This window comes from Zeus faber, assembly GCF_960531495.2.
Source record: "Zeus faber genome assembly, chromosome: 16".
Classification (NCBI taxonomy): domain Eukaryota; kingdom Metazoa; phylum Chordata; class Actinopteri; order Zeiformes; family Zeidae; genus Zeus; species Zeus faber.
The window spans coordinates 4,259,548-4,276,378 of NC_137202.1; the positions used below are offsets into that span (position 1 = coordinate 4,259,548).

General features: G+C 44.3%; 1 protein-coding gene across 1 annotated transcript in view; it reads right to left on the reverse strand.

Annotated features, from left to right (window-relative positions):
* LOC307242687 (protocadherin-15-like) overlaps nucleotides 1-16,831 on the reverse strand; it is a gene marked incomplete at both ends in the record, with an annotated part of 287,981 nt that overhangs the window by 167,532 nt on the left and 103,618 nt on the right. Inside the window, 3 exon segments of the mRNA XM_080017227.1 lie at nucleotides 4,284-4,433; nucleotides 6,209-6,343; nucleotides 16,294-16,500. Coding sequence (XP_079873353.1) covers nucleotides 4,284-4,433; nucleotides 6,209-6,343; nucleotides 16,294-16,500 — 492 coding nt within the window.

Here is a 16,831-nt window from a genome sequence, read left to right on the forward strand (position 1 = left end):
GAGACTGTTCAAAAAGTATATATTTTGTATTTATTCTATTGTAAATATACATTTTATATAAATATGTATATATATATATATATATATATATATGAGTGGACTGGATGATGTTCTGTGGAGGATGTTCTGTGCAGGACTACTTCTTCTTCCACTCAGGCTAATATGAGTGGAAATAAAATTCCACTCTATATTTAAAATATATATATATACTCTATATATATATATATAAATATATATATATATATATATTTTATTTTTATTTTTTTTAAAGGTAGCTTTCTCACCATATCATGAACATCTTTCAGCTCAAACCCAAAAAAAGAGTGGAATTTTATTTCCACTCATATTAGCCTAGAACACATACACTGGCACACGTACTCAGAACACACCACCAGACCAGGGTCTTGGGGGCAGGAGGGGTGATTCAGGTTGGACTTGCTTGGAGGACTCGCATCCCCACACCCTAAAATTTTAACTGCAATTGCCAACAGCCCATTTTGAGCACTAGGGTTTTCCGGGGTGGCCAGGCTGGTAGGTTGGTGTGGGGCCGAGGTTGGCTGGGGGGCGGCTGGGTGGGCCCCCTGCCGGCTGGGCCCGAATCCTGGCATCTTGCGCCTGGTGGTTTCAGGCATGCTGTGACCTGGCAGGGCTGCGGAGAGTGTTGCCTGGTGTCTTCAAGGGCACCTAGGGGGCCGCTTACTGTTGTGGGTATGGGCAAGGGCATTCTGCCGGCCCGATTGCAGGGCGAGTGTTTGGCGGGGTGTCGGTCTGTTGGTGCGGGACCTGGCTCTGGGCCTGTGGTCCATGCCTGGCACCCGCGGTCCGGGTTCTGCACCTGCGTCTTGTGCCTGCTCATGGGGGTGGGTTGTATGTGTGTGCCTCAGGGGTGCAGGGTCTCCTCACACTCCATTGGAGTGGGGTATGCTCCTCGGGGCCGGGCTTTGGGGTTGCTCCGGGGGCTTCTCTGGGGGCTGGGGGGTCTTCTGTTGCTACAGGGTGGGGTGCTCAGGGCTTTACTGCGACTGTGCGGTGTCTTTACAGCTGCGGCACTCCGGGGTGGCTTCGGGGCCTTTTCCGCTGCTTTGAGGCGCCACAACATCACCAGAACCATTTGGGATATGTACTGTACACTCACCAGTGGACACGCACGCACGCACACACGCACACACACACACACACAGGCGGTCTCATCACAGGCACACACACCAACAACACCTGCTTTGAACACAGTCCAACACACTCCTGGTTACATCCCTCCACTTTTCCCCCTCATTTACTGCCATAACTATGACAGGAAGAGACCACGTGCCCAATTGCTGTTCCAGTTTCCTGGACTTATTTAACTGTTTTTCGATACATGTCGTTCGATGTTTGTTTTTCCGTGTTCATGTTGTTTTTTGTTTCTATGTTTCTGTTTTTCCATGTACATGTTGTTGTTCAGTTCTATGTTTATCTCTCTCACCTGTGGTGAACCCCCCCCCCCCCTCCCCCCCGCTTGGGGCAGTGATTAGTTGTTTATAGACCCAAACATGGTAAAATAATTCACCAAAGAGAGGGATTGGTGGCGGATCTGTACAACAAAAACTGTGCTCTTGTCATCCTACAGGTCGTCCACAGGACAGAGTTATTGCTTACAGTTCTTGATGTTTTAAGAATGAATAAAGAGTTGCATTGCAGGTTGAGAAGTTGAACTCCACTTGCAGACTAACTCTGTCCTAGATGCAATGGCATACAAATACTCTGTGTTGTATGCCCAGCATGCTGACAGCACAGGTTAAAAATAAAGAATTCAAAAAAGTCAAAATATAAGAAAAAAGTAAAATGCGCTGCCTGGTAAACGTGGTGATTTGACACTCATATTGTGTTTAATGTGTTTGCATGTGTGCTTTGGCGGACGCATGTTTGCTCTGCGACGGGGATTCCATATCTGCATATCCCCAGAGTGTACAGCATACAGTAAGTACACATGGCATTTTAGAGAAAAAATGGCCTTGACCTCCGTGAAGCACACATCAGGTCATCTCTAAATTGATCAGGTTAAGCCAGAGAATGTCCAGCGTTTACCCAAACCCCAAATCCTCCGAGAGTGACCAGAGCGATCGGTGGATTTATGGAGCGACAGCCGGGGGATTGGCATTGATTAACCATCGCAGGAGTGAATTAGCAGGAGAACGCCACAGAAGCTCATCCATGGAATAAACTGCTTGAGGAGGAGGAAGAAGAGGAGGAGGAGAAGAAGCAGGAGGATAAGAAGGAGGAAAAGGGATTCATACAGCTGCGGCCAGGAAACATGAATCATTCTCAAAACTGATGCAGAACGTTGCAATTTCAACTTGACTTTTTGGAATTTTTAGATTAACTTAAAACAAGTAACCAACTTAAATTTGAGTTCAGTGAGCTTTACAATGTATTTAGTACATCAACATATTATTGTGACCAATCGGAACGCAAAGATTTGTGTCCAATGAACCATAGTCAAGTTTTAGGTGTGATTAAGTCGAAATGTTTAAGACTGTCACTATTTGTGTCAGGTTCTGTTACGTTTCCATCCAGCCTCAAGTACATGGAAGCATGCTGCTGCAAAACACACCAATCTGAAGTCATCTAAGAATGTAGCTTATCATTTATTGCTGACTGACAAACATTTGACGTCGTAGATAAAGTTGTATGTGGGAGGAAATGTGGAAGTTAACGGGGAACACACCTTCTGCTGAGCCAATATAATAAAAAAAATGAATTAAAAAATTAAAACAATATTTTTCATATCTAGTTGTATTTTTATGTATATATTGAGGTATACTACATTTTGGTATGCACACCAACAAACTTTTATTACATGTAATGTGTATATGTATGTCAGCACTGAGCATCGGTTCCCATGGAGCAAGAGTAGGCCGTTCCAACTTTAAAATGTTCATCATATTCAGGAATAGTGTGCTTTTATTCCGATTTTTGATACAGATGTTTATTTCTATTTTTTTCCATAATTTTCCGAATTGTTTATTTTCGATTTCTCGGCCCCATTGGAATGAATGGCAGCATGTTCGATTTCTAGAGTGGTGGAAGTTGGGGTTTTGAAAATGCCCACACATTTTGGAAATTGTTGCTGCTCTGACAGCATTTATAGTACATCGACTTTCTTTCTTTCTTTCTTTGATCGGCTGTCATGGCTCCTCCTCCTCCCCTATCTCCTTTCTGTCTGTCTTTCTTTCTCTCTGCCATTATGTCTGTTTGTCTTTCTTTTTTTCTGTCTTTCTTTTTTTCTGTTCCCTCCTTTTCACAAGCTCATTATTTAATTTGAGTCAAGAATCATCTCCCCACTTCCCAGGAGTCCTTCTGCTACTACTTCTGCTTCTACTACTCCTACTACTAATAATACTACAACTACTCATACTCCTATTACTACTCCTATTCCTAGTTCTACTAGTATTAGTACTACTACAACTACTCCTACTACTCCTACTACCACTCTTACTACGACTACTACTACCACTACTACTACTCCTACTACTACTACTACTACTACTACTACTACTCCTACTATTACTAATACTACTCCAACTACTCCTACTACCACTCTTACTACTACTACTACTACTACTACTACTACCACTACTCCTGCTACTACTACTCCTACTACTACTAGTACTACAACTCCTACTACTACTACTCCTGCTACTGCTGCTACTCCTACTACTAAAACTACTCCTACTACTCATACCACTACAGTTGCACATTGCATTGCACTGCTGCCTCACAGCAAGAAGGTCCTGGGTTCGATTCACGTGAGGCGTTTCCCGTGTGGAGCTGACATGTTTTCCCTGTGCTCACATGGGGTTTCCTCTTTGTAATATCAGTATGGACCCCCACCGAAAACATGCAGGACATTGTCGTCTGACCAAGGATGAACATTTGTAACTGGTCCCTGGGGGTGTAACTGTAGACTGCCCACTGCTCCTGGCTCCCACCCGCAGAGGAAGGACAAGCCAGTATGGGTAAAAAGCAGAGATCTCATTTCACCAGCCACCATTTGAAGCTTGTGTGACAAATAAAATATACCACTATGCTCTATTACTTCTGCTTTTACCAGAAGGTGGAGAACAAGGAGCAGGAGGATATGGCTGATCTATTGAACAACCTACTGCTGAGATAGAAGCCAGGAGAAGAATGAGAAGGAGCCAAGACAGCTGATCAAAGAAAGAAAGAAAGAAAGAAAAGGAGGTGAGCAGAGGAAAGCAAGATGGGAGGACGTGGGGTGAAAAGTGATAGATGGAGTCACCCACCTGCAGCACCTTCTCCCCGGGCAGCATGTCGGTGAACACCTCCACGCTGTAGGAGACCTCAGCGAAGGTCGGCGTGTTGTCATTTGCATCCATGACCAGGATGTTTACCGTCACCGGGACGCTCAGCTGGACGCCGTCCGAGGCCGCCATCTTGAAAAGAAAGAAAAGAGAAGAGAAAAAGAAAAGAAGGAGAAGATGTGCTGGTGAGTTTAGAGAGAAGAGCCGTGAATCATCTGTAGCATTGCTACTATAGCTCGGACCAGGAAGCTGGAAACTAGATACAAATATTAGATAAAAGTATAAAAAATTATAATAATAAATAAATATAATATAATATATATATATATATATATATATATATATATATATATATATATATATATATATATATATATATATATATATATATATATATATACATATATATATATATACATATATATATATATATATATTAAAAATTGTAAATATAACAAATATAATAGTTTAGTCTCATTATCTCATTATCTAAATCTCATTAGTCCATTCTTTAGTGGCGGGGTCCACTACAATGAATTTGATGAAGAAACGTAGCTCATTGATCATAGGAAGGCAATGTTTTGAGTGAAGACCATGGTAAACCAGGATTTTGAAAAACAAAAACAATAAGTCTTTACCAGCCATGGAATGGGTAAGGGACCTCGCTGTTTCCACCGATATTTACCTCTTCTATGACCCACAAATCCAAAATGCAACTCATCCAATAAAACATTTTTCAGAGAGCACATATCACCCAATACAAAATGTTCAAAATGGGATTCCTGGATGAAGAGTTTTGTTCCCACTGTTCCCCCAATACCAGAAAAGACTTCCTTCATGCCATCTGGCTTTGCCCACATATCCAAACATTCTGGACCAACATCACCAAGAAGCTATCAACCCTTTTGGGTCACAGCATATTCATATTAGCTTCGAAATCATACACTCCCACACAAATCTTACTCCAAGCAAAATTGGAGTGACAAAGTTGGTCTGACGAAGAATAGGTAAAACCCCCATCCCCACACACACTCAGGAGAAGAGCCTTTGTCATGCACACCTAATCTGCTCCTGGGCTTATTACACCTAGCACACTCAACACAAACTGGTGTGTCTACAACCCGGTTGTCTGTGTTTCTGTGCCGGAGGTCGCTGAAAACGCCACTTGGGTAGGCGAAACTGCCACAGGTATTTTACATTTTTATCTTTTTTTTTATTTCTGTTATTTTTAGATTGTGATTGATGGATGATAGATTAGGTTGAGTCTATATTGCCATATTTTCATTGTGTACAGTTATTTGTTAGGTTTGTATATATATATATATTAGGCCTGTTAAACAATAAAAATAAATATCAATGATAATTCTTTTTATTTACTCACATCTGACCCTAAAGAAAGATTTTCCCATTTAAAGACCAGTGCAAAGAGTTACAGTCGTACTATGATTTGATTTTACTGTGATGACTTTGTTCCCAATTATATCCGGTGTTCCAGCACCACAACCTCTATGCTGCACAAACAGAATGATCTCTGTCTAGCTCTGGCGCCCGAGTCGAACAAACATTAAATTGACGTTAAATTGACGTTCAATGCAGACAGCCATGTAACAACACCCATATTTTGTAATAACATGCAGCATTTTGTTATTACCATAATAATCGCATGATATCTGTGTTTTTGTTTAAATGTCTGTGTGAGCCTTTGAGTGAAATATTCTCATTGATTTGATATAAACAATATAAATGAAGAAAGCGAGTCTGGACCCTGGACCCACCCCCCCCCACTGGTCCTGGACCCTGGACCCACCCACTGTTCCTTGACCCTGGACCAACCCACTGCTCCTGGATCCTGGAGCCACCCACTGGTCCTGGACCGTGGACCCACCCTCGACTGGTCCTGGACCCACCGTGAAGGTGTAGGTCATCTGCTTCTCCCGGTCCACAGGCTTGAGGAGCTTCAGGTAGCGTGTGATCCCGGTCGGGGTCAGTGAGAAGACCGTGGTGTAGTCGTCCTGGGTTATCTTCAGCAGGGGGTCTTTGGCCTTCAAATGTAAATAAGCAAATTAACGAATAAATAAATCATGCAAATCGCGTTACCATGGGAACATACATGTACCCCTTTCCCTTTGCTCTCGGTGAAGCCTATTGATCTGGAGCAAAGAGAAATCTGTTGTTGTGTCTGAAAGGGAAGCAGAGAATTATTTCTGGAACTATTACAGAAAACTTTAAAGACTGTCTCTCTCCGAAGTGTTAAGAAGAGAAACAGACATTCATACCGGGTCGTTAGCCACGTATCTCATTCACAGATGTGTGAAAGATTTGACATTTTACTGAACAACAGATGGCAAACTGATGTTTGCAGCCGTGACGGTGGTGACAGAGAAGATGTAATTATAATTACAATTACTAAAGGTGAAGGTATACATGCTACAAATAAGTATAACAAAAGACGTGTTCAGAGCAAGAAGAACAAAATCAGGCAGTGATTTGAGTTCTTTCGGTGTTTTCAGTGCAAGCCTCTGAGGCGAGCTTTGTCTTTTTCACGCTGTGAGAGCTCCCTTTTTGTTGGCAACTGGTCCAAATGCCATTGCGTTATGGTAGGGGGACAGACTTCCACCCCTTTTGGAATTTTTCATCTTTAAATCCATCAATGTCACTGCCAACTCCTCTCACTGTCACATTCATGCTTCTTTCACTGCCGCCATTGTTGTTTCGCTGTTTGTTCCTGTTTACAGCAACTCACTCTGGAAATAGGTGCCACAGAATCACTCTGTGCACCCTAGTGGCATGGAATCATGTTTAAAGAAGTAACCACAGTTCTTATTGAATATTCTTACATATTTTGGTCTTACATCTTTAAATAGGGTAACCACATATTGAAATCCCCCTTTGCATCCAGCCTTCAGTAGAAGCAGAGCTGGAAAATTTGGACCAGACTGGGATTCTGTCAAAGGCAGATTGGAGTGAATGGGCCACACCGATAAGAAAACCTGAAGAAAACCAGGAAAACCTAGCAAGGTGTGCATATGTGAACACTTTAAACAGACCCAGTTCTCCACACACATACAGCACCCCTATCGCATACTGTGGACCATTTTGCTCCCAGTCAGGAGGGGAACTTTTCATTAAGATTGACTTGAACCTAGGCCTATCTTGAAATGGAAATTGAGGATGCATCAAAGAGGTACCTGACAATAAATACACACGAAGGACTTAACTAGTACAATAGGATGGTGTTTAGAATCAGCTCCTGCAATCTGGCAAAGGGCAATGGACCAGATGCTGCAGGGGATTCCAGGGACTCAGTTACCTAGATTACATCATTTTCACTGGCAAAGATGACGAGGAACATCTTTCTAACCTCGAACAAGAGCTCACCAGGCTGCAGGAATATGGGCTCTGTGGTAACCAAGAGAAATGTGCAGTTTTTCAAAATGTAAATCTCATAATGTGGACATGTGATCAACAAGGACGGTTTAAACGTCTAAATACAAGATCGAAGCTATGCTTAAGGCACCATCACCTAAAAATGTGTCTCAGCTGAGAGCATATCTTGGACTGGTGAACTATTACCGCAGGTTTTTGCCTAAACTATCCACAGTCCTACACCCACTAAATGCATTGTTACAGACAGGGTCACAATGGAAGTGGACTGATAGCTGTGAGGAAGATTACAGAGACTAAAGGACTCTGAAGTGGTGCTCACACATTTTTACCCATCTTAAACAATACAATTTCTATGTGATGCTTCATCCCATGGCATTGGTGCAGTGTTATCGCATTTGTTATCGCAGGTTTCCAGACGCTCAGAAAGCCTTTGCCTCAAGAGCATTTATTCAGCTGCAATCACGGAGTTTGACAGAGAGTCCCTGAGTGTTGTGTGGGAATTCAAGAAATTCAACCATCACTTGAATGGTTAAAAGTTTACATTGTTGACTGACCATCAGCCTCTTGTACCTCCAGCATCTTCAACCCAAAAAAGGGGTTTCAGTGATGACAGCACAAACATTGCAGTAATGGTCTCTTTTCTTAGGAGGTCACATGTACAGTATGACATTGAACATAAGTGGACCAAGCAACATGGCAAGGCAGATGGTTTGTCATATTTACCACTGCTGATCTCAGAGAGAACTACAAAGATGTACAGAGGTATATTATACAACAATAGTTGAACAGCTGCCAGCGACAACTTCATTGAGAGAGAAATGTGTAATGAACCTACGTTGTCAAAAGTATATGACATCACAGTGAAAGAATGGCCAGCGCATGGTAAAACACAGTTTCCAGCATTCTCAGCAAGGAAAGAGCAGTTATCAGTGTCACAGGGAACATTAAGGTGTGAGGTGATTCCTCCCAAGCTTCGCTTTGCTCAAGGAACCACAAAAAGGTCACTTCGGAACCATGAAGATGTCTTGCCATTGCCTATGTGTGGTGGCCAGGGATTGATTAACAGATCAATGACTTGACAAATAATTGCTCTGGATGTCAAAAGGTTTAGAATGCACCACCACAAGCCCCTCTCTATCCATGGGATGGCCCTGATCACCAGGACAAGTTTGCACATCAACTTTGCTGGACCATTCATGGTCTCAATGTTTTCAATTGCAGTCGAGGCACATTCCAAATGGACAGAGGTCATAAAACCTAAGTAAACCACATCTGAAAAGACCAATTTAGCCTCTTTATGGCTGATTGGGGGGCCAGCCGGTGCTCTGCCTCGCTCTTTGGTGCGGTGCAGGACGCTGTCTCCCCTTCCCGTGCTGTACCCTCTCTGCCCCACATTACCTCACAGGGCGGTGCCGCCACCGGCCCACAGACAGCTGCTCAAACACCTGGGCAGGGATGCTGGCGCTGCAGATGACCCAACCATGTTTGGTGGGACTGCTCCATGATGGAGGCTGGACAGGTGGTTTGGGTAGCTATTCGACGGGCCCCTCCCCTGGTCGGGGAGGGACCTACAACGTACTGGTAAGAGTACAGGGAGGTAGACATGAGGCTTTGCTGGACTGGCTGTTCTGAGACGATGGTCAGACAGTGGCTGGAAATTTGCTACCAGGGAAAAAAACATAAGATGAAGGCTGTGGTTAGTTTCCGCCTGTCCCACTCCCTGATTTTGGGTACGGATTGGCTAGGGTTTGCACTTTAATGAGTGAGGCAGGTGGAGTGCCCTCACTGTTAGTACGGAAATGTGAGTGGTTGTCAGTGGGTGCTGCAGGGTCAGGAGTGGAGGAGCTCCAACGAGGGTCTTCCCTGGTCCCAGTGGTCTCCTCCACCTATGATTTTCCGCTGGAGCAGTCGCGGGAGGATACGTCCGCAGGGCCTTTGAGGAGGTAGTTAAAACTGAGGCCGTACTGATGCGCCCAGATGCCACGCTCTCTCACTCATATTTTTGGGTGATTACGGACATGTTGTATCGAGTGAGCCGTGACACTCAATCAGGAGAGGAAATAATCCAATTGCTGGTTCTGAAAATGCTCTCCCAGGCGGATGTGCGCAAATGGTGGGCCCAAGTGCCAATTTGTCAACCCTCCCTCACCCTAGTTGAGGCGCCGTTTGAAAGACTCTGTATGAACCTCATTGGGCCGTTAGACCTCAGTGCTTGCGGGTATCGTTTTGAACCCTGAAGCAGTGCCTCTGTGCAGTCTTTCAGCCAAAAGTGTGGCACAGGCGCCGTTTCAGGCCATCTCCCGAGTAGGAATTCCGAAGGAAATCCTGACCGACCAGGTATTTTGTTTATGTCACGCACACAGCCCGAACAGTATGAGTTATTGGGGGTCCGCTCAATTCAGACCAGCATTTACCATCCCCAGACCAATGGTTTGGAGAGCAAAGTAACACATGCTGGGGCAGCATTCACGGGAGAAATTGCTCGAAGCCGAGGAACGGCAGTGCCGGTTATATGAACGAGAGACGCCCGACTCAGACAATTTGACCCGGGAGAAAAGGTGTTAGTCTTCCTCCCTATGTCCAGCTCTAAATTACTTGCCAAGTGGCAAGGGCCCTTCATGGTCAATCAGCAGGTTGGGGAGGTTGGTTATGAGGTTGCATGGTCAGAAAGAGACGGGGCGACACAGATCTATCACCTTAACCTCCTGAATCAGTGGAAGGAGGCAGCGTCTGTGTGTCTGGCCACCATGGTGATGGTGGACCAATGGCAGTTATCTGATGTCTTCTCCCCCTGGCGGGCCACATGTCCATCATACACCACCATGCAGCCGTATAGCCTGCCCGAACATAAACGCAAAGGCAGAATTGAGGGCCATGCTGGACATGGGGTTGGAAGAGGAGTCTACAAGCGACTGGTGTAGTCCCATCATGCTGGTAGGTAAGCCAGATGGGTCGATCCGCTTCTGTGTGTACTACGGAAAGGTGAACGCGGTGTCGAAATTCCATGCGTACCTCATGCCCCGGGCCCTCGAACTCCTTGACAGGTTAGGCACGGCTGGGTTTATTTATGACACTGGATTTAACCAATGGCTACCGGCATATTTCCACTTGAGGACTGGTCCAGCCAGATAAAACGGCGGCGGTCGCAAACAGTCTGAGACCCAAGACCAAGAAGGACCTAAAAGCGGTTCTTAGGGCTGGCAGGTTACGGTCAGGTTAGGTTTCGGCGGCCGGATGGCTCCCCGGCATAAGTTGGGCGGTGGGGGTATGTGGCAGATGAGGGGGTGTGGTTAAGCCACGTCTGCAAGTGAGCTAATTGGTCGTACCCAGCTGGGTAAGTTTTCATATATCTTGTCCTGTCTTTTTAGAGATCGGGCGTTGCAGGACGTGAAAGCCTGCGGACCAGAACATGGCCAGAAAAAACGGACTCTGATCATTCCCTTTATTTTGTGTTCCAGTTTTTGCTGGCGAGTCTTTTTGTAATTATTGGAAATTAAACCTTTACCATGTCGGCACTCCACTGCAAGAACAACTCTGTCTCCTCCCTAAAAGCGCACATGTTGGTAAAGGCTCCCACACTGACATTTCGCATTGAAACTTCTTAAACCAGATGTATGGCATAATTTGGAGAACAGACAGTTCAAACACTTGAATGCTAAGCCAACACGGAGCTTCAGTGTTGGATAGATGATTTTTGCACGTGATAACCCAACTTATAAGTGGCAACCAGGGACAATTCCCACAAGAGATGGCCCACTGAAGTATAAAGTGAATGTTTGGAGAGAGCGCATGGAGATGTCATGTGAACCAAATCCTGGATGCACAGGTGGAAAACACACTTTGCCCAGACTCACCTGACATTAAAACAGACACTCCTGATGTGTCCACATCAGCCTCATCTACAAATGACACTGCCATAATGCTGATGACTCACCTGATCTACCTGCAGCGACTCATTACCCCAAAGAGGCAGAGAAGACCTCCCCAGAGACTCCCCAGAGAAGTTCTAAATCGTTTTTGTTCATGAAAGAAAACAACATAATAATATTTTTTTATAACAATTTATATAATTAAATACACACACACTATATATATATATATATATATATATATAATTATTATTAAGTAACATCGTAAACCAAATTTATGCTTTTGTATGTTAATGGTAAACATGTTGAAAGTACTGTAAGTTTTCACATACAAGGAATTTGCTGTGGTTATTTGGTGCATAACATACAAGATCGAGAATAATCGGTAAAAATAGTAAAAAAGCAAGTACTAAAAAACATCTAGAAACATAATTAGAAATATAAAAATAATATAGAATAGAGATAGAAATATTTACAATACAAAATAGCAGAGTATGGGGTGATGTCCAGCTCCCACTTCAGATCCTGGGAGATGATGGTTCCCAGGAAGCGGCAGGACTCCACAGTGTCCACTGAGCAATCACGCAGGTTGATGGGGGTGAGTTGTGCTGCGTTCTTCCTGAAGTCCACAACCATCTCCACTGTCTTCACTGCATTGAGCTGCAGGTTGTTCTGGCTGCACCAGGTCACCAGATGGTCAAGCTCCCACCTGTCAGTGGACTCATCCCCACCAGAGATGAGCCCAATGAGGGTGGTGTCATCCGCAAATTTCAGGAGCTTGACAGACGAGTGGCTGGAGGTGCAGCTGCTGGTATACGGTATATACTGAGGTGAGTAGCTGTGAAGAGGTCCAGTCTCCTGCTCAGTTGGGTGAGGCGGGCCGGTAGGCTGGGGCTGGTGGAAGGTGTCACAGGGGATGGTGTCAGGACTGTCCCGTTGCCTTTCAAAGCGACTGTAGAAGTTGTTCAGGTTGTTGGCCGGGCTTGAGTCCGGGCCCAATTTAAACATGTCTGTCCCCACTCCTAAACGCCTCTTCCTTCTCTGACCTTAGCTTTGAACCAGGGCTTGTCGTTGTTGTTACGATGGTACACAGCTCTCCTCACAGAAGCTGATGTATGATGTCACAGCCTCTGTGTACTCATCCAGACTGTTGGTAACAGTATTGAAAACGTCCAAGCACGCCTGAAAATCCTTCGCAGCTTCACTGGTCCTCTTCTGGTCCGCCTCATCACAGGCTTACACTTAATTTCTGCCTGTATGTATGAGTGTTTCAATGCAGCTTGGGGGCCGGCGTGATAGGCTGTGCTTACTCTGGTGTAACAGTGGTCCAAAGTATTGTCCTCCCTAAGTATTGTCTGCTCCACACACCATATCTGGTGGGCGAGCATGCGCTGTGCCTCCTGCACATTGGCCTGGGGTGGTATGTTAACACTGACCAGTATGAATGAAACAAACTCACAGGGAGAATAGAAGGGTTTGCAGTTAACGAAAAAAGATTCCAGATCAGGAGACGTGCTGTAGGATCACTGTCATGTCATTACACCAGCTACTGTTAGTGTAAAAACACCAACCTTCACCTTTTGTTTTGCTGCCGGAAAGTTCTGTGTCCCATTCGGTTCTGTGTCCCAAAGAGTTGGAAGCCTGCAGGCTGCAGCGCAGAGTCCGGTATCGTTCCATTCAGCAACGTCTCCATAAAGCACAAAAGAGAATATGAAGAAAAGTCTCTGTTCTTCCACAACAATAGCTGAAGGTCGTCCAGTTTGTCTCCCAGTGAACGCACCTAAGAGAGAAATATTCCAGGTAATGGTGTGCAATGTCCTTGCCAGTGGAGGCGCACGAGCGCACCAGCACGTCTCCCTCTCTTCCGGCATTTCACTGCATGCACAAACCTTTGATAAGAATGTTCAGTTATTCCGCGGATGTGGCGATTAAAGTGGGAAATAAATCCACAGGAGTTGTAGCCCTGATGTTCATGTGCTCTTCCCTGGTGTACGAGCTCCTGGACACAAAACACTAAATTAACAAACAAAATAAGACAAAACAATGCGCACCAACACACGAGGCGACTGTAGGAGGCCCCATCCATGCCATCTACGCCATCTATATATATATATATATATATATATATATATATATATACCTGTACCTCTAACGATGCTTTCGAAAACAACAGCTTTTTACTTGCATCATTGACAAATGGTGAACGGGCTGCGCTCAGAGGCTGAAGTATGAAGTGCGTATGCAGGGTTGATTTTAAGTGTTTTTTCTACCATCTGGTGTAAACACCGGAATCCCATATGGCTCACGTGGAAAGTCGGTGCAAACAGGAGGTAAGAACATCTGTATGGGCAACAAATAGGAACTGGGACATAAGACCTGCGGTGTAAGCAAAGCCTAAAGGCTCCAATACACTTATAATGATCGACTGTGTGACAGTCTTCTCCCAGCTCGATCCCAGCTTCTCCCAGTTCGATCGATCACAAACTCACCTGCTCCTCAAGAGAAAAATGGAAACAATGACATATAATGTTGAATTTTCCAATTGTTCGAGAAAAATGGAAAGAGTAGAAAGAAGTAGAAAAATGATTTACTTCTGCTGGTCACGGCTATTTATTGACAGGAACTGGACCTACTGGAAGCACATCATAAACATAACCAGTCATGTGAGACAGTTGACCAATCGTAACCAATGGTGCATTGGGGGGCGGTGAGCCACAAATTTTGCTGGTTCTGACAGATGACTATCCCCGGGTACGCCGATCCAAGCCTATTCAGAGCTCAATTTTCGGTTGCAAAGCCTCCATATTGGCTCTGAGAGTCTGCCAATTTCAATCTCGCATGAAGTATACAGGAGTCATCAGCATTGTGCTGTAATGAGGATTTGGACACATCAACTTTATTTTGTTTTACAGGGAAGACTGTCATCGGTTTATTTTGTTTCTGACTCCAATCAAATGAAAAGAAGGAGAAAAACAAAGTGGAAAAACTCCCCAAAACAAAGACATTATGTCTCATCTCAGTCTCACAACAACCATCTTATTTGTTTGTTTGTTTTGGACCTTCAAGGTTTCTCAGTGTATCACAATGTGAGAACCACCCCTGTTGATGCAGAATACAAAAAAAATATCAAAATGTGGCGCATAATACATAATGACCCTCACAAACACACACATGCACGCACGCACGTTCGCACACACACACACACACACACACACACACACACACACACGCACACACACACACACAAAATCATCGTCATAAATAAAAGTAAAGAAGTAAAAAAACTAAGCAGCAGAAATCTTGCTGGTTCTTTTTGAACAGATAAAGTTTTTTGACTTTATCAAATGAAAAGGAAAAGCCCACAGCAGATACACTGTGCATCTGCATAGAAAGCCACAGCACAAAGGAAAGCATTCCACACACACACACACACACACACACACACACACACACACACACACACACACACACACACACACATACACATACAAAGTCTACGGTTGAAACCACACTGGAAAGCCACCTGCGAAAACCGCCACCTTTTTACCCAATTGTGAAGAGATTGTTGAATACTATTATAATATAATATAATATAATTAATAATTATATTACAAGTGACGTGGTGTGGGTCTCCCAGGTTGTTTTCAACAATTCAAAAACCATGCACTTATTCTATTATTATTTCTATGGTTTCTCTCAATGCACCCCCAACACAGCTTTTTTTTACCTACAGGAGTTTGACCAGGTTCCAGCTACACAGGAAGGGAGGTGTACATTACATTCAATACCATGTGCACAGGGTTGATTTGTATATTTTTTAAACACAAGCTACTTACAAACATACAAGTGTACAATGTGCAGCCCAGTGCTCATTATCGTAAAATAACTGCCTGACCAGTAAGAGAGCAACACTCTGGGTGTCATTTTGCGATAATGACCATCATATATTGAGATGGAATGCTGATTTTAGATCAATTTATAACTAATATGTTTTGGGAGAAAAATTGTCCACAACAATGTATCTAACACCGATCTAACGCGATACAAGCAACGTGAATCCAGATAAAGGAGTGTTCATAATTACCAGATCAGCGTTAATAATTGACCGCTGACCACTATTGACCAATCAGAATCGAGTATTTCAAATTCAAGTTTCGTCTTTAATTAATCAAAGCTGCAGCAGGGCCTGACACTAACATCGTTGCCAAGTCGACAACCATGCAACAGCTTTTAGTTGCCAAGCCTGACAAAATGGTTGCCGAATTATAAATAGATCGATCAAACAATTCATTTTCTAAATAGACGCAAAATATACAAAAGCTTTACCAGGGCCAGGGGCTAACCTTTAGAAGTGGTTGGCAAAAGAAAAAAATAAAAAAATAAGTGGTTGGCAAGTTGACAGCTGTGCATCGTGTGCCAAAACTGCATCGTTGCCAAGACTGACAACATGGTTGCCGAATTTTAATCATTAGACAAATCGATTGCTCAATAGAGTTTCGAAACAGACTGCGAGATATAGTATAACGCACAAGATGAAACTGGATTGACAATGGGCCAAATCCAGTTGCCTGGGGCAACTGGGCAACTGTATTGTCATGTCCTGGCTACGTACATACATAGAGGATATGACTTTTACCAGTTAAAAACAGCGATCATTGGTTTAAATCATTGGTTAAAAATAGTAACGTCTCATATATTTGTGAGATATATCTTTGGGCTCTTCCTGCTCTTCCTACCTCTTCGATGTCGTTGTCCAGGGCGATGATGCCCAGCGGGGTGGTGAGGTTGGCGCTGGCAGATATGGTGGTTCCCACGGGGGAGGACTCGCTGACGTAGCCCTGGTACGTAGCGAACTGGAAGTATGGGGCCTGGTTGTTCTCGTCCAGGATTTCAATGACCAGGTCGGCGTAGGCAGGAAGGGGGTGGCCGTTGTCCTGCTCAGCCTGGATACACAGGAGAGGGTGAGGGATGAAAGTCACATCTTTACCAAACCGGGCTGTCATGAGGGGAGGGAGAGATGCGTGCTGATGTCGGCCACATTTCCGAATTGAATCGGACAAACTCTTGGAAGCCTCTAGCCGGCCGTGCCGTGCACTAATGGGGAGGGTTAATTAGCACAACACCTTTGGCTGCTTCAGTCCTGCTCGGCTGAAGGACAGTGAGGAAGGCGGGTATTTCTCAGATTGTCATGTCAATTACAAAAGGGCTCCAACAACCTAATTCAATCAGTTGTCCACTTAGGATTAGGTCTTCTCAGTAATTGGGAAGGCACTT